Here is an 18,043-nt window from a genome sequence, read left to right as displayed (position 1 = left end):
GCCCGCGCCGCTCCCGCCGCCGCCGCCTATTGTCTAATGGCGGCTGCGGCTCCGCTCCGTCCTGCGGCTGCTCGGCACCACCTGCCGCCGCCGCCGCCTCCCGGCCCGGGCGGGCCCAGAGTCGCGCCCGCCCCCGCGCCGCGCTCCCCGCCCCCGCCGCCAGGCCCGGCCCGGCCCGGCCTGGCCCGGCCCGCCCGGCCTCGGCCAAGGAGCGGGACCGCCCGGCGCGTGGGCCCGGCAGAGCGCCCGGCCCCGGGACCAAGCGGGACCCACGGCCGCCCTCCCTGCTGCCTGCTCGGCGCATGGCCCCTTCTCACGCCCTTCCCGCCGGCGCAGCAAGGCCATGCCCCATCCCAACAACGTCCCCCAGGATCCCATCCGCCATCCTTCAGGATACTGCAGGATCCCATCCACCATACCACAAGATCCTGCAGAATCCGTTCTGCCCTCCGGCAGGATCCCGCAGGATCCCATCCGCCATTCCACAGAATCCTGCAAGACCCAGGCCCAGGAGCACAGGACACTGTAGCGCTGGTGCCAGCCATGTCCCTTGTCCCCAGCAGACCTGCAGCTGGGCGGCATCGTCCCCATGGCCCGGCCCAGCTGCAGCTGGCAGGAGCCACGTGCCCATGCAGGGCTCCTGCCCTCCAGGGCCTGTGCTCTGCCAGTCATTACACATCAGTGCATTTTCTGATTAAAAATACTCCCCACGTCACAACTGCCACAATGCGGCCTTGTTGTTGTGGTATTTATTTTTAAAGAGAACAATATAGCAGCAGTGTTGCTGCAGCACCCCGCACACTGTGCAGCCACGTCTTCCCTCTCCATGTTACTGAAAACCACAGCAGCCTCCCGCCGAGGAGATAAACAACCCGGTCCAGCCGAGGACGCGGGTCGGCGGTTCCGGGCAGAGCCCAGGCTTCCCGCTGGGGCCCTGCAGCGCAGCGCTCGGCTGGGGACAGGCCACGCGGGATGGCTGCATCCACCCCGCCGTGGCTGGGACATGCTGGGCTCGCCCAAGCAGTTCTCCATCCCTGTCCTCGTGCAAAGCAGGCGCCTCCCTCGCGCTCAGGCCTCAGCTGCCCCAGCGCTCACCTCTTCCTGGCTCCCGCAGACCTTACGGCTGCTTTCCTCACGCAAGCGGCAATTCTTCCAGCTGAGATGAAGCTGAGGCTGCACACAACAACCTGGAACAGCAGATGTTCCTGGGACGGCACTGCCAATGCCTCGAGCATCCATCCTTGATGGAAACGGAACCCAGCTCCTCACACAGTTTATGAACTTCTGCAAGCAGCAGTAATAATTATGAGAAGATTAAACGTTCCCAAAGCCAAGGCAGAAGGACCTCTCTGCAGCACCCAAACACCAGTGTGAGCTTTGCTCCAGCACCGCAGTAGTGCCTTGGCAATGCCACCAGCACCCACAGTGACTCTCACCCAGCAGGGATGGTGATGGGGTCATGCAGCTCCATCCCAAGCCAGTGTCCCACAGTGTGCCTGTGTCCCCAGGGAACAGGGCACTCCACATCCCCAAACCAGGGTGTCCCTATGGAACCAGGTACCTGGTGTCCTCAAGCCAGCAGTGCGCTCAAAGCTGCTCCCAGTTGCTCCCTTCCAAGTGAAAATGAAATGTTCCTTTATGGGCTCTTATGTTGGCTACAAAATGTTCCATTTTATTTTTTCCTCTCCTTGCTTTCTTCCAGGAAACGTGCTAATTTATGGCATAATCTTGGCAAATCTCAATCCAGGGGAACACAAATCTGCTTGTGCCTCGTAAATGGTGCTTTAATGGGCTCCATCAACAGCAGTCCGAGGAATCTGCATCTAAAAGGGGGGAATTATCATCCCACTTGTGTGGGACAGCGTGTGGTGCTGCGCATGGGCAGGAGTGAAGCCTGGCCCCAGAGTGGCCTCTGGAACCAGGGTCTGGAGCAGGATCTGGCTGGGCCCCGTCTCCCTGTCCTGGCAGGAGTGTTTTTATGTGGCGATATCCAAACGAGGCCAAGCTTCTCCTTGGCTCTTCCGGTGAGCAGCCTGACCAAGCTGCCAAAAATAAATCTATTTAATGAATAGCCTTTGTAAATTATTCAGATATCATATCCCGTGCCAGCACCGGCTCGAGGAGAGATGTTGCAGAGAGACCTTCTTCTCTGGAGTGCTGGGTGCCAGGGGGAAATCACATTGCTGCCACAAAGAAAACACCACAGGGACATGGGGACAGGGGACATAGGGACAAGGGACAGGACCCTGGCAGTGTGTAGCAGCTAGAGCCTGATGCAAAGTGGAGGATCCCATAGCAGTTCATGCCCAGGAGCCACAAGGCCAAAACACAGAGTTTTGCCTTGGCCTTGCAGAGCTGCACTGAAATTCCCTCCCCTTCTGCAGCCCTTTGCTCCTGCCATTGGCATTATCAACTGTGGCAGTGGGACACGAGCAGCAGCACCGAGGGACGGGTGTGCAGGCTGCGTGGCCTTGCCGTGGCTCCACTTCCCTCGCTGCAAGCAGGCAGCAACAATGTACTGATTTTAAGGTCAGAAGGCCTCGTCCTGGCTTTGCTCACACCTGACGCGAGGCAGATAATCTCTCTGGGGGCTCCTGCATCGTGCTGCTCCCTGCCCTGCGCGAGTTTCACATGCAGCTGCTGCACTGGAGCACCCTGCCTCCCCAGAGCGGCTCTGCCCTCAGGCCTGTGCCTGCAGCTGCAGCCCTTCCTGCCTGCAAGGTGGCTCTGGGTGGCAGAGGAGCCGGCGGCTGCGGTACTGTCAGTGCCCGGCACGCGCAGGGACACCCCATTGGTCGTGTTTGCTTCCTCCCTCCAGTCCTGCAGCCTCTCCAACCTCCTTTCCATGGATGTCAGGGGGATATCCAGGATGGCAGAGTTGGGCGCACTAGGGACAGAGCGGCTGGGAGAGCAAGTGCCCTGGGGACAGCGGAGTGGCAGAGTGAGGCACCCTGGGGATGGAGCAAGCAGGAGAGCGGGGCGCCCCGGGATGGAGCAGGAGCGCTGGGGCTGGATCGGGAGAGCCGAGTGCCTGTGCTGGCAGAGCAGGCCCAGAGCAGAGGGGCCATTTGGCTGCTGCGCAGGGAGGCGGAGGGCTGGGGCCTGCGCAGGCCGCGCGGCGCGGCGCGGTGCTGCTGCCCTCTGCTGAACGTGCTGGGGCCGCCAGGGCTGCCCGCCCCATGAGCCCGGGCCCCTCGTCCCGCTCCCCAGCGGCGCAGGGTGGGTGGCAAGGCGGCCTGGTGGCCCCTGCTGCAGCCCCCGGGCCCACCTTCCCCTCCTGGTGGCTCCGCGGCTGCAGCTTGTTGGCAACAGCACTCCCAGTGTTGCCAGTGCCAGTGTTGTCCCGCAGTCTTATCAGCGGGTGAGGGAGAGATCCTGTCCCTCTGCTCGGCTCTGCGGAGGCACCGGGAGTGTTGGGGGCAGCTCTGGGCTCCCCAGGACAAGAGGGACCTGGAGCCTCTAGAGAGGGTCCTGCACAGAGCCACGACTGGAGCATCTGTCTTGCAAGGAAAGACTGAACGAGCAGGGCCTGTTTAGCCTCGAGAAGACTGAGAGGAGATCGGGTCAATATGTGTGGGTACCTGAGGGGAGAATGCAGGGAGGATGGGGCCAAACTCTTCTGGGTGGTGGCCAGTGACAGGACCAGGGGTCATGGGTGCAAGTTGAACCCCAGGCAGTTCCATCTCCATGTGAGGAAGAACTTTGCTGTGAGGGTGCCGGAGCCCTGGCACAGGCTGCCCAGGGGCTGAGGAGGCTCCTTCTCTGGGGATCTTCAAGCCCTGCCCGGATGCCACCTGTGCCCCTGCTCTGGGTGTCCCTGCAGGGGGTTGGACTAGATGATCCCATGATCCCTTCCAACCCCAACCCTTCCGGGATTCTGGGATTCTGTGTCCCGGCACCTCTGCAGCTGGGCACTGCCTGCCCAGGTCACACTGTTGCAGGCGGTGCCAGCCTGGAGCCCGATCCTGCCGCAGGTCAAGCAGGATTCATCAGCCCACCATCAGTAAGCAAACAAGTGGTCCAAGGATGAATGCACAGTTTGTTATGAATGTGCATTTTGTTACTCCTTCAACAAACTGTGAAAGTATCTTCTGGCCTTTAGATTTTGTCCTGCTTTAGGGAAGGTAACTGAAATAAGAGCCTCTGTATTTGGCATCTTACAGTTCAAAGTAGGCTGTGAACCCAAACATGACAGTTCTTCAGCATAGTCTTGAGACAGAATATCCATCCTGCACCCACTGCCTGGGGATGCACAATGGCTGTAGGTGATGAATCTAAAGCCAGAGAGAGTAGCATAGGAGACAACACAGGAGCCTCAGTCTTTCAGGTATCCATAGATGAGCTGCAAGGAGGAGCTTCATGCTCTGAAGTCCCGAGTGTTTCGGCTTGCAGAGCCATTCCCATATGCAGAGCAGATCAATGGCACCTCCTTCATGGCTTGGCATGGAGGCAGCAACACTCCTCTCCCAGCTGTTGGGCACACAGGTAAGAAAAGAAAATAAGGAAGAGCAGGACATTGATGCTTTGAAGAGCTGAACTAGAGAGGGACCATTGAAGACGGAAGCTATAAACTTCTAATGCATGGCAACAGTCCACAGGAACAGCATGGCTGTTAAAGGAGCAGACAGAATCAGGTGAAAAGCAGAACTGCTGTTTGTGCCTGTCTCGTGCTTGTCCCAGCCAGGCTGCCATGGTTGGAATGAGTTTTGGACCAGCTGGTCCCAGCACAAACTGGGCAGATAGCAAGGAGAGAAAGAGTAACAGCTGCGCTGGGCTTTTATAGACCCAGGGAAAGGTTGTGGCAGCACAGGCAGAGCAAACTGGGAAGGGCAGGAGTGATCCTAGCCCACAGCATAGCGGAAAACACCTCAAACACAGAGCTGGGCATCCAATGCTGGGAAATGCCAGTGGTAGCACCTGCACAGGGATGAGGAAGCCGTGAGCGAGACATGGGAACACCAGCTGCGGTGGAAGATCCATGGACGAGCGGCAGGGGGAGGGCAGGGCAGCTGCTCCTGCGGAGAGGTGCGAGCACCTGCAGCCGCAGCCGCCTTCCCCGGCCCGCCCTGCCCGAGCGGCACCGCGGGCTGCGCCACGGGCAGCCCCGGGGAGGCTGGAGCGCCCGGTGGCCGCGGCCCCCGTGACCACGCGGCAGCGGAGGGGCCTGCACGGCCTCAGGGCGGCACCTGGCGCGGATCCTCCGTCCCTGCGGCCGCGGCAGCGCTCGGGGCTGATGCTGCGGCCCCCGGGACAGGACGGGCCGGGCAGCGGCCGCGGCAAGAGGGCAGAGCGCCCCTCAGGGCGCGGCAGCCGAGCCCTGGCGGGGTCTGCGGCCCCAGGGGCGGGGTCTGGCCGGGCTGCGGGGGTGGACGCGGACGTAGGCCCGGCCGAGGAGCGGCGCGGGCCGCCCGCCCTCTCCCCCCGGCCTGTCCCAGCACAGGGCCGGGCCGGGCCGGGCCGGGCAGCCCCGGGCGCGCGAGGAGGCCACCGCCCCGCGCGGCAGCGCCGCCGCCTTCCCACAATGCCCCGCGGCCCCGCCCCAGCTCCCCGCAGCGCGCCCTCCTCCCCCGCGCGGCCAACCAAGCTTGCGCTCCTGCCGGCGGCGTGGCTCCGCCCCTGGCCGTCTGGCCCCGCCCCCCGCGGCGCCGCGCCTCCCCAGTGGCCGCGGCGGCTGCCACTCAGCGGTTGTTTTCGGCGGCAGCGGGTTGGGTTGTGGCCGCGCGTCGCTGGCTTGGCGGGGCCGTGTGAGAGGAGGGAGCGGCGCGGGCGGGCGGCGAGCAGCGCGGAGGCGGCTAGGCCCGGCCGCAGGCGTCGGGGCCGCGGGCGGGCGGGAGGGTGGGGAGGGAGGGGCGGCGGGGGCCGCGGGCCGGCAGGCCGCGCCGCGCCGGGCCCGGCGCGCGGGGGAGGCGGGCGGCGGGCGGGGGCGGCCCGGCGGCGACGGGACCATGACTCTGGAGTCCATGATGGCCTGTTGCCTGAGCGACGAGGTGAAGGAGTCGAAGCGTATCAATGCCGAGATCGAGAAGCAGCTCCGGAGGGACAAGCGCGATGCCCGCCGCGAGCTGAAGCTGCTGCTGCTGGGTGAGGAGCGGCGCGGCCGGGCGGGCCGGGCCAGGGCGGAGCGGGGTGGGCGGGCGGCGGCCGCAGGTGATTCCGGCCCCGGGAGCCGCCGCTCGCTGCCGGCAGGGCTGCGGCGCTGGCCGTGCTGCCGCCCCGGCTCCTCCCTGGAGGCCGCGGGGGGAGCGGGCAGGTACCCAGCGCTGCCGCGGGGCACCCGGCCCTGAGCCCGGCGAGGCCGCGGCAGCCCCGCAGCACGGCCTGCGGCTGCGGGGGCGAAGCTCGGCCGCTCAGGCCGCAGCTCCCCGGGCCTGGAGCGGTGCCTCCCCCCGCAGCCGCCGGGCGCCACCAGGCAGCGCCGCGAGGGTCCCCGGCGGTTCTCGTGGTCCTGGGACTTGCTTGCCTGTGTCCTGGTTCCTGTCGTAACGTGGTATCGCGTCAGCCTGCAACACCGCAGCTCTCGTGGGATGAGTGTGTCTGTAGTCTGTACAGAGCTGGAAAACGAGTGAGGCAAAAAGTGGATTGAACCTGGTGAAAACAAGTGCGAAACTCTTCACACAAATGAAGCAAGGCACTGTGTGCCCAGGGATGAGGGCATTGCCTCACAGGGACAGTTGTTAAGTTCCCTGTGGCTTTCCTTCTCCCCTGCTGGAGCTCAGGGCGAGGAGTTCTGTGACATAGTCCTGTCTTCCTTGTGGAAGATAAAACTGATGGTTTGACATTTGAGGTCTTTGAAGATGCTGTGTTGGTTCCATACAGCTCCTTACAGGCTGGGAAATATCTGTGGGACTCAGATGCTCCTTTAAAACATTCCTCTAGAAGCAGGTGTTCCAAAGTAGGTTGGAGACATAGGCAAGATCTGACCTAAGACGTTCCCCATCTAATCTTAATTTAAGTTACTCTAGAGACTTTTTCTTTTTTTGGCTAAAAGAGAATCTTAAGTAAGATTCAGCATCTCACTTAAAAAAATCATCATTGTGGGATGGTTAAGACTGGCTAATTAGAATTCCCAATTTCAGGATGTGTTTAGAAAGGCCAGGCCTTTCTTCGTTTGCTATGTGCTTTTTCATTGTGTTCAGCATTGCTCACTTGCATGTCTTAAAGTGTTGCAGGTAACACGTGTTTTCTTTCCTCGACATAATTGCTGTTTACAGGAGTTTCATGTGTCTTGTTCCTAGAGTTCTTGCGTTTGCAAATGTGAATGATTATATTAGTGAGAGCTTTTTCTAAATGCTCAGAATTTTGAAAAGAGTTTCTCCATTGTAAAAGCTGTGGTAATTTTTTCCATCTTCTCTGACTTGTGTGACAGTTTGTTGAAGCCTAAAGCAAAAACCTGAGCTGAAGAATAACAGAGCTGTACAATGAATCTGGCAATAACAAACGTGATTTCAAGATATTGGACATTTCTTCTGGTATTAGGCAGTCGTGGGTCTATTTACTGGGAATGTGTGTGTTGGGGGGGGCGGGTTATACAAAAATTACTTGGTTCTTGGGTTGCCACTGAGCGTAGGAAGCTGCTGACTGAATAAAGGTATTTGCAGGTGTCTGCCGGGTACTTGTGGGGCAGTAGTAACTTATTGTAATCTCTGCAGCTTTAATATGTTGACATGAAAAAATGGTGAGCTCGGGTTGTCTCATTTTAATGCTGTCACATAAAAAAGGTTATTGTGCCTTAGTGAACATAGGAGACCAGCAGAATGTTAGGAGCTCTGCTGAGCTTGTATTCTGCTTTGTGGTGGCCTTCAGAAAAGCAAAAGACTCCCCCCGCGCTTGTTTTTCCCCTTTTTCTTAAAAACGGGGGATGATGAAGAAGTGGCAGGCAGAATCTGTGTTTTGAAGTAAGTGAGATCCAAAGTGGATGAATAGTGCTGAAGTTTGTTTTACATTTTCAGTATCGGAATATTTTGAGGTACCTCTGGCTTTTTTTCTTTTCTCTGTTTTGGTCACTGTGGTAAAAAAACAAGGAAGTATTTCTCACCACAGTGTACTTAACCACAGAAGATTTCGGTTTCCGACTTTTATTTTTTTACCCCTTTGTGGTGTAGCTTTCTGTTTGGGAGATGGTTTAGTGCAGGTTAATGATGGCTGTAGTGCTAATTTCTAATTAGGTTGCCAAAAAATTTGTTGCTTCTCAGAGACGAGGAGAGTTTGACTCTTTAGCACGCTGCTTCTAGTTCCTTTTTTTTCTCTCTGCTACTTGTCTTTGAGGATATTTTTTTGTTTGCCTTTTAGCATGGTAGTATAAACACGAGTAATTGAAAATCTACCTCTGAGGAGTAGTCACTGTGAGTTTTGATGAATGAGATGCTGTCTTTATCTGTCCCCTGGAGTGAGGTGGATACCTGGTGGTTCCTGTGGTGAAAGCCAGGGCTCTGCCAGTCTGTTTGTTTGCAAGCGGAGTTCAAAAGGATTTGTCACTTAGGAGCCACGCTTTAGTGTTTCTACTCTCAGTAATCCAGTGAGTTGGGCCACTTGCCTGCTACAGAATGGTTTTTTTTCTGTGTTAGCTTTCTGTGAAATGCATAGCAATGGTAAATTTTGGAAGATTGAGCAGAAGGACCGAGTGGAAGTGCCAATGGTGTATCCTTGGGCTGTTGCTTGTGGGATGAAAACCTGGACGTTGCTAATTGCATTCAAGACTTGACTGTTGTGTCCCATCCGTGGAAGATTCTGCACAAACGAAGTGGAAGTTACTGGGGGAGTTCCCTAACGTCAGGGGTATCGTGCGTGAAACAAGGATGGGCATTCTCTTGCCTGTTGCCTGTTTTTCACCTCATGTTCCCCCATATCAGAGAGTTGCCACCACCTTTGTGTCCTCCATTTGCCTTCTCATGCTAGCTGTTGACTTTCTGGTGCCTTAAAATAGGAGCAGGTACCCGACTGTCTGAGCAGGAGGCAAGCTTCGAAAGGTTGGCTGTTCAATGTGCTGGCGTTGGCATGGCCCCCTTTTGCTCCCCACTTGCTGGAAGACGCTGCTCCTGGGTGATGAAGTTGTGCTCTGAGGAACTGCTGGCCTTGCTGAGCAGCCTGTGTCCAGTAGGGAGCAAGACAGATGCAGACAGCTGCAGGCAACATCCTGCTTCACTCTCCCTGTTGGTCCTTATTTTTAACTCTATCATATCTGAAGGCTGCAAGCAATATTGGAGGTTTCTGTGGCAGTGTGCTGCCTCCGGCCTTTTGTCTTGCTGCAGTGAGGATTCTCATTTCAGTTCTTAAGAGTAAATGTTATTTTTTGATGTACAGACGTTTGGGTTGCTGAGAAGATGTACTGAGTAGATTCCTTATGTCAAATGGATGAGGGAGTAATTTTTTGAGTTCTTTCTTCTTTTAGATTTGATTTTTCTACTGTTGTGTTCTGCTCTTTTCTGTAAAAAGATACATAGCCTATAAACTAAATGGCATTTGTTACCAAATCATTGTGAAAGAAACGTGGTCCTTTCTGTGCAAATAGTTTTCCCTCTGGCCCGCTTGCTGTCATCTTAGTTTGCAGTACTTACTTGAGAGTGCATCTGGGCTCTCTCTGGCTGCTGCTGTGATTGTAGCATCTTGCTGGAGTATCTGGGAATAGGTCAGGTGTGACGGACAAGGGCCTTTTGACGCAGAATGTGTGGGAGTGGCTGTAATGTGAGATTTGGAGTAAGTACCAGAGTTGCTTCTGAAGTCTGCTCTAAAGGACAAGATGTCTTCCTTCCACATTCGCTAGATTTGTGGTGGGAGCAAGCAGGACCATCCGGACTGATTTCGAGTGTTCTGGAAAGCTGCTAGAAAAGCAGTTGATAGGATAGTACGTATTTGGATACAGCGATGAGAACTATGAGGTACAACATGGTGTTAGCTTTGTTTCTTCTGTCACAAGCAAGGTTTGCTGTATCTGCTAACTTTCGCTCTTGTATTCTGCAGGCACTGGGGAAAGTGGGAAAAGCACGTTCATTAAGCAAATGCGTATAATTCATGGCTCAGGATACTCTGAAGAGGACAAAAAAGGCTTTACCAAGCTGGTATACCAAAACATCTTCACTGCCATGCAGTCTATGATTAGGGCCATGGAAACCCTGAAGATTCTTTACAAATACGAACAGAACAAGGTGGGTTTCTGAAAAAATTTTTTGTTTGTTTGTTTGTTTTTTAGCTGAAGAGAGTTCTAGGTAGGTTCCTGATCTTTTGTGTCCTTCCACATTATAATCCTAACCTCCTTGAACTCTTTTCCATAAATATTTTACTGTTTTTTGTGATGCTTTATTGATACCTGGTTCTCTTTACTAAGTTATGTTAAGAAATAATGCCACTCTTCACCTGAGGGACAGCGACGTCATGTTTCACTGAATGAGGTTGTTTTCTTGTGCTTTCCTGATGCATTGTGCAAGCATTTGGTGGCTATAATGTGTTGACTTTCACTGGTGATCACATATGCAGAACTTGGCTTTGTTTTTCCTCTAGTGAGGATGATGTTGTGTGGTATAGGCAAAAGCCTCTTTGTATGGCAGTTCTACCAAAGTGTGCAGAAAGCAGCTCGGTGAGGATAGTAACCTCCTAGACTCCACAGGCTGCCATAATGGTTTTAGTCCTTTAGTCCTACAGTGGTTTATAGAATAAAATTGTCTACCCTATAATCTCTGTCTCAGCAGAGATTCATATTGTAATGCACTAAAGCAATGTCTCAAACCTGAATGAACAGAAACCTGGGATAGCAGCTTGTTCTTGAAATACAGCTTTACCTTTTCAAAACTTGGGCAGTTTGGAGCTCTTCAAACTAAACATTCTGCCTTGGAATACCTCAGTGTTTATAAACACCTGCTGATCTAATGATACAGCACATCTTGACAGGTGAAGTCTGCTGCTATTTTACAGTTTATTCTGTGAAGGAGCATATGATGCTTTGGGAGATTTTTGCTGATTCCTTCTATAAAAAAAGAAATAGTGAAATTTCATTTCTTAATAATAAAAAGTATCACCAATAAATTATTATTATTATTTTTTAATATTCAGGCTAATGCTGTGCTGATCCGGGAAGTGGATGTAGAAAAGGTCATGACATTTGAGCAACCATATGTAAGTGCAATTAAGACCTTGTGGAATGACCCTGGAATCCAAGAGTGTTATGACAGGAGAAGAGAATATCAGCTTTCCGACTCTGCTAAATAGTGAGTATATAACCATTGGCACATATTGGTAGATAACAATGATGCTCTTAACAAATAATATCTGCCTGATTTTGTTAAAGTCTAGAGTTGTTTTAGTTGTTAAGAACACATCAGTGGATTCCACTATATGGTTTCTTTAAGTATATCATATTTTTGCATCCAGGCCAATAAGTCTTACTGGTATTTTAGACAAGTTTTGCGGTCTTCTGGGTGCATGTATTGGGGTTAAAAATCACATGTATATGATGTTTTGCCTTTCTGGAACTAGATTCAAACAAGACTCCAGTTCTCTGTTGCTACTACTTTTCTGAGGTTGCTTTTTCTTCTTAATTTTTCCTAAACGTAGTTCTGTCAGTTAGACATAATGAGCTCTGAGGGAAAGGAGAAGCTGCTTTACTTTTTGTTTTTTTTTTCCCGGGGACAGGTTTAGATCGGGAAATGCCGTGCTATTTGCTAGTTTTCTTGGGGATATAAAGTGCTCTGGTGGGTAATTAAGGCAGCTGTTTAAACCTCTGCATCTGGATATACCTGAGACTGGAGTCTCTACCTTATGTTATCTATGCTCTGGTTCTTGGGTGTTAGAACTGTTGCTTTTTCTCTTCAAGTTTGTCCTTTGCTGTATAGATGTAAATGGATATTTAACTCGTGGATTTGTTATTAACAAAACCTAAGTATCGGAAGGCCAGGAAGATTACCTGGGAACATAGTTTCCTTTATGTGAAAGCATCTCAGATGAAACTCAATTCCAACATCTGCCTCCAATGTGCTTAAACCTCCTCTGTAGAAAAGACTTTCTTCTGCTCTTATTTCCTGAAGACATAAAGCTGATGAAGTTGTTTCTAATGTCTGTTTATCCTCCAAAGGGTATGGCTGGTAAATTGCTGCTCCCCGAAGGTGTACACTGTTGTTTTTTTGCATCACATATTAGAACAGTTCAGATGATTTCTGACTCCCTTGTTATGCTAGGAAAAGATTAAATGTAGCAGTGTTTGTATGTGATGCGCTGCAATCTAAGTTAGTTTTTCGATTGTTCTTGTAGCTATCTTAGCGACGTGGATCGTATCGCTACCCCAGGATATCTACCAACTCAGCAAGATGTGCTACGGGTTAGAGTTCCTACAACCGGCATTATAGAGTACCCCTTTGACCTAGAGAATATTATCTTCAGGTACTGAAGGTGTATTCATGTTACAGCTGAACTGAGATGGGAGAGAAATGGTTTCAGGAAGGAAAAGTTTTATATTGCCTTTATGTCCAAGCATCTAGCTGAAAGGCTTGAGTGGATGTGTGCACTGTAATGTTATGATGTATCTGCTGAGAGATGCTCCTGGAATGGGAATGAGGTAACACTTCATTCTGATTAAGGGAAAGCTCCAAGCTGAAGCCATTTCCGGTCGTAAAACGGAGTATACATTCAAGTCTTAGAACTTAGAACTGGACTAACTATCTAGCAGGGATTGTTCTCTTTCTGTCTTGCTGGCCTTATGAGAGAGGAATAAAGTAGTAAAGAAGCTTGCATCTCATTTCTGAATCCATTAAGTTACAGATACACAAAAGGTCCCTTTACCTGTTAGAGTTTGCTGACCTAGGAGATAGGTATAGAGTTTGAGTAAAGGTGTGCAAATTAGACCAGATGTGTTGAACTTTAGGTGAGGGACAAAATAATTTTACCATACTGTAAGTATGGGACTTAAAACTGAGATGCTGATTTGCAAAGCTTGCATTCTAAGAAAGCTTAATAATTAAAGGAAGCTCTCTGAAAGATGCTTTGAGGACAAAAGTGCTTTGATAGAAAATACAGATTTGTATTTTAACGGAGCAGGGTTTTGGGTTTTGAAAGATTTGTCTTTTTGGACCCATAACTCACTGCTTAATCAGATCACTGTACAATTAGAAATAGTAATGCTGAAATTGGGGATTTTAATTGGGTATCAGTCTCCTTTGGCTATCTCTTCAGTCTAATATATTTCTGGAACAGGATATTTTGTAAACTTGGTGGCTTTGCTAGTGACCACACATTGCTTTGTCCTCCTGTCAGTATAAATTGAACTGTAAAGAACTTTTGTTCTCATTGCACGATGGTCCTTTGAATTCAGATAAAGAATTGCAGCTACTGCTGTTACATCAGATATATTTCTGTTCCTTAGAATGGTGGATGTTGGAGGCCAAAGGTCAGAACGAAGGAAGTGGATCCATTGCTTTGAAAACGTGACTTCCATCATGTTTTTAGTAGCACTTAGTGAATATGACCAAGTTCTGGTGGAGTCTGATAATGAGGTAAGCCAAAGAGTGGGAGCCCTCCAAGAAGGTTGGGGAAGAACACCTGTCTTGCCTCTTGGAGGTTGGTACAGAAGTGCTTGGTGCCAAAGAAACTGGGAGCTGGATCTGCAAGGATTGCCGGTTTCGGCCTCTAGTCCTTCATTCCTCAAAGGGGAACATGAGCCTCAATGGCTCGTGCTGTCCTTGAGAATGGAAAATGCACAGTGTATTCGCATTTTCTCTGTACTTCTCAAATGATGCTGAAGTACGCTGAAAATGCTGGGTCCCCTGTGTCTTGGGACGTACTTTACAATGTGAAGGTAAGCTCTTAAAAAGTACCCATTGCTGTTTTACTCTTTTCCTCACCTTAAGTACTTCGCACTGTGGCTGCTGTCCTGTTGGATAATGACTGGACTCTTTGAAGGTGCAATACTGTTTTTTTTTATACCTGCTGATAGATTTAAAAAATGTTGGTGTGTGACAGCAGTTATTCCTGTATTTTGTATTGGGCAAGATGTGTATCATGGTCAGTCCTCCAACATGACTGTGCAAAGCATAAAACAACTTTTGAGCATTCTGGCATTAAAAGCTTGCTTGAATCCATCCGATTTTTGCATTTGCTTTCCGCTTCATTGAACAACTGGAATCAGAACTTATCTGGGGCCCAAATTAGTCTGTGTACAGCATCTGAGATACTGGGTTCATGCAGGTGTGATTATGAGTGCAAGTTGCAGAAAGCTGAATTGATCCTCATTTGTGCAATTAAATATTTTTCTCCCCTCATTTCAGAACCGGATGGAAGAGAGTAAAGCTCTCTTTCGTACCATTATCACTTATCCCTGGTTCCAAAACTCCTCTGTTATCCTCTTCCTCAACAAGAAAGATCTTTTGGAAGACAAGATCCTGTATTCTCATCTTGTTGACTATTTCCCGGAATTTGATGGTGAGTGTTTTTTAAGGAGGAACACTCTATCTAGAAAGGAGATTTGTTTCTTTCTGTTGTTTTTAAAGAAAACTCAGCTCTACAGATGGAGAAAAAAAGCTCTTAATGTGAGAAGAAATACACATAACAGTGAGAAAACGTCATACAAGTGTCTTGATCATACGTATATAAATAGAATCCGATTCCTAGATGAAGAATTGGATGAAATCTTAGATGAAACCTCTATTAGATGAAGAAATAAAAAATATTTTCCCTAAATATGTACTTCAGAGTATTATGTAATGGAAGTTTAAATTTCCTACTTGTATGCCTGTGCATATAATCGGTCCTGTAAAGTGTGAGAATTGCTGATGTACTGGGCATTTTTAACTCCCTAATCAAGAGACAATTTGAGTGCGTGTTTTGAGAATATGAGTGCTCAAATATCTGAGTTCAGGTGTTAGTGGTGAAAATTTAAGACAAAAAGAAATTTCATGCTATCACCTGCAATTGAGGAAGTATATCTGCATGAAGCAGAAATTCCAATCTGAAATAAAATCCCTCTGTCGAAATAGCATTTCCTACTGTACAGTTCAGTGCATTTGAAGTTGTCTGTTAACCAGAGTTGTATGGGGTTGCAAATACAAAGGTAGTGGAGAGTGCGGTAAGGTAACACTACTTCCATGCCTCATATTTTAACTGTGTCATTACATACTTTGACTGTATGTGGTGAAGGGAAACTTTTTGCAAACAGTGCTTCATTTAAGCTACTAATGAAATTGCTCCTAATTAGTTGTCCTCCCTCTTCTGGAGTCTTATGCCCCCTGCTGTCTGGAAATACGGGTACTCTGAAGTCACCAACTGTGGAAAATGTGCAGTTTCTGCAGCAGGGTGTGTATGGTTGGTGAGCTGTGGTTAATTTATTGGTCAAATAGTGCACAATTCTAATATAATTTAGCATCTGAGACAAGGTAGCAACATTAGAAAGCATAGCATGCTTCCAGCTCTTTCATATAAGTGGTTATGGTAGCTGCTGCAGGGTTGTTGTGTGATTTTAGACTGGTAGGTAGCCTATAAAGCTACTTCTTGAGAGATGATCCTTGCAATAGAGAGTGTGAGAACGCTAAATGCTTTGAAAGGAATATCAGTAGGTGACCTCTTTTCTGAGGAGCTGTTGGCAGTATAAAATAAATACTAGCTAAAACAACTGCTTTCAGCCCGTGTGTTGACCAGCCAGTTGGGACAGACTGCAGTGTTGACTGAACGTCTCTCATATTTGCACAGTGCAAACTCGTGTCCTTCGGAGCATGAGATCTGTCTATTAAGAAATATGCATTCCAGCTCCAAAGGAGAGCATTGTAGCACATATGCAACAACGACACGTATGCTAGATTATACCAAGTTCTGTATTTGAGAGTACAGTCTAAGCCAACACCTTGGAGTCTGTCAAAACTCTGTCCTGGAAAAATAACTTTTGTGGGTGTTGGTTAGTTAATTTAAAAGCATAAGATACTTCAGGTCCCAGAACTTTTGTGCAATAAACAAGCTTAACTTTTTATTTATATCCTCATAGCCCGTAAGAAAAAGTACCCTGGTAATTCTTATGGTGCTTCTTAGTGCAAAACCCTTGACTGTGTTCCCTTGTTTGCTGCAGGCCCACAGAGGGATGCACAGGCAGCCCGGGAATTCATCCTCAAGATGTTTGTGGATTTAAATCCAGACAGCGACAAAATAATCTATTCTCACTTCACATGTGCCACAGACACAGAAAACATCCGTTTCGTCTTCGCAGCTGTCAAGGACACCATCCTACAGCTCAACCTGAAGGAGTACAACCTGGTTTGACCTGCTCTGTCCTTGGCCCCTTGAGAGCCTTCATTGTGAAGAAAAGACAAAAAGAAATTTTAAACATGACAAGAAAAAAATTTTAATTTTTGATGATGTAATGATTGCAAATTGTCTGATCTGTGGAGTGGCAAGTGCTCGGTGTTATCCTGGAGTCTTATGTCTCTGTCCACAGAGTAGTTAATTTCATATTTTTAACAAATTGCTTTTATTTCACAGTTAACGGGGATATGCCTCATTTCTTCAGCACCTTGTTCACTTAATTTTTGCCAAACAGCTAAGGTGGTCTCATCTTGAGCTTTCCTTTGTTGCTTAGCCCCCCCCCCCTTTTTTTTTCTTTTCATTCCCATGGTGTGTATACATATATATATATATATATATATACACATATAAATACAGAAAATAACTTTCCAGCCAAGATTGTGAATTCACAGGACTGTGGGAGTGTGGAATGCTACTGGTCCCTTTGCCTTGTGCTACAGGGTGCCTCTGGTGTAATTTGCTAATCCTGCCTGCTTGTCTCTGCTCCTTGCCCTTCCCTTTCCCAGGACACGCTCCATGGTTCACTGTGATGAAATGTTGGAGAGTAGCAATTGCTTTCCAACCATTGCAAAAAAAAAAAAAAAAAAGGAAAAAAAGAAAAAAGGCAAAACAAAAAAAGCCATCACTTTTCCATTCTTTATAAATTTTAGTTCTAAGTTACTTTTTCTTATCAATTATAAAAGGTATGAAGACTGTGATTTTTTTTTTTAAATTATTGATGTTCTATACATAGTTTGCTGTATTTTGTTCATGGACTACAAATGATGGAAGCTCTTGGAGCAATAGCTGCTGAGCCTGGGGAAGTGCCTGATGTAATTGTGGGGTTGTTGTTATTTGGTAATTCTTTTTTTTTTTTTTCTCCACATGCACACGCACACATCCCCCACGCACCACAAGCACGTGTGTGCACACACTAGGCTCAATTTGCAGAGTAAAAACTCCCTTTTGTTGAGTAGAGTATATGACATCAAATGAGCGACTTCTCTATGCAGCATCTATCAAAAGCACACTGCATAATTGTGGCATTTAAACTGCAGACTTTGGCTGGATTGGCAAATCTTAGTCTTGTGCCACCCTCTGGTTATTTTCTTGCTGCTAGCATCAAACAAGCCTTGTCATCACATTTCGTGCCAGTGTGTTGTATGAATTTGTAAGAATGCTTTGTTCCTGTCCAGCTTTTGCAGACTTCTAGAAAGGACCAGAGCTGGTGGGTCACAGACTTTGGGACACAGGTAGGGTTCTTGCTTGAAAAGCTTGTGGGGAGCTCTTGGAGGGAGTGGTAATTTTCTCCGTGCTGTTTTGGCATTCCCCGGAGGCACATGCTGCTGTGTTCCTCTTTAGAGGAGCATGGATCCTCTTTGGAGGACTTGCACACATCCTTGCTCCAGGGTGTGTGTGATAATCAAGCAGCAGCAGTCATGGCGGGAGCATGTGGCTGCTGTGGAATCTGGAAAACCCTAGTGTGGATGCACTTTTGTTTAACAGGAGAGTAGAGGCAGCCTCAGCAGGGTTTGCTGGTGCAGGTAAAAGTTAGTGCAAGTATTTCTGGATTCCAGATGCCAAGCGAAACTCCACTGAGCAGAAGGATGGGAAGCCTTTGCACATTACAGAGTTTTTTCCAGGAGCCAAGGCAAGTGAACAAATGTGGAACGAACTGTTGTTTGCCTGGAAGCCTGCAGGGCAAGGCAAGGAGTGAGTAGGAGACAGGGAAGTCTGATCCGTCTCTGGACATGGGTGGTTTAGCTATCACTAATGCTTCTGTTTCAATTCCAAGAAG

The 18,043-nt window shown here is 49.4% G+C and overlaps 1 protein-coding gene across 1 annotated transcript; it reads left to right on the top strand.

Annotated features, from left to right (window-relative positions):
* Nucleotides 1-5,916: 5,916 nt before the first annotated feature.
* On the top strand, nt 5,917-16,447 carry GNA11 (G protein subunit alpha 11). Its single transcript, XM_088535734.1, has 7 exons — nt 5,917-6,081; nt 9,958-10,142; nt 11,044-11,198; nt 12,238-12,366; nt 13,346-13,475; nt 14,247-14,400; nt 16,034-16,447. Exons 1-7 carry the CDS (start codon nt 5,946-5,948, stop codon nt 16,222-16,224), a joined length of 1,080 nt encoding a protein of 359 aa, XP_088391860.1. The 5' UTR covers nt 5,917-5,945; the 3' UTR covers nt 16,225-16,447.
* Nucleotides 16,448-18,043: the final 1,596 nt, after the last annotated feature.

The sequence above is a fragment of the Tinamus guttatus genome, unplaced genomic scaffold, assembly GCF_059628265.1.
Source record: "Tinamus guttatus ecotype Peru unplaced genomic scaffold, ASM5962826v1 Tinamus_guttatus_pri_ptg000643l, whole genome shotgun sequence".
Classification (NCBI taxonomy): domain Eukaryota; kingdom Metazoa; phylum Chordata; class Aves; order Tinamiformes; family Tinamidae; genus Tinamus; species Tinamus guttatus.
The sequence above is the reverse complement of the archived record's forward strand: the minus strand, read 5'-3'. Positions and strand labels throughout refer to the sequence as shown.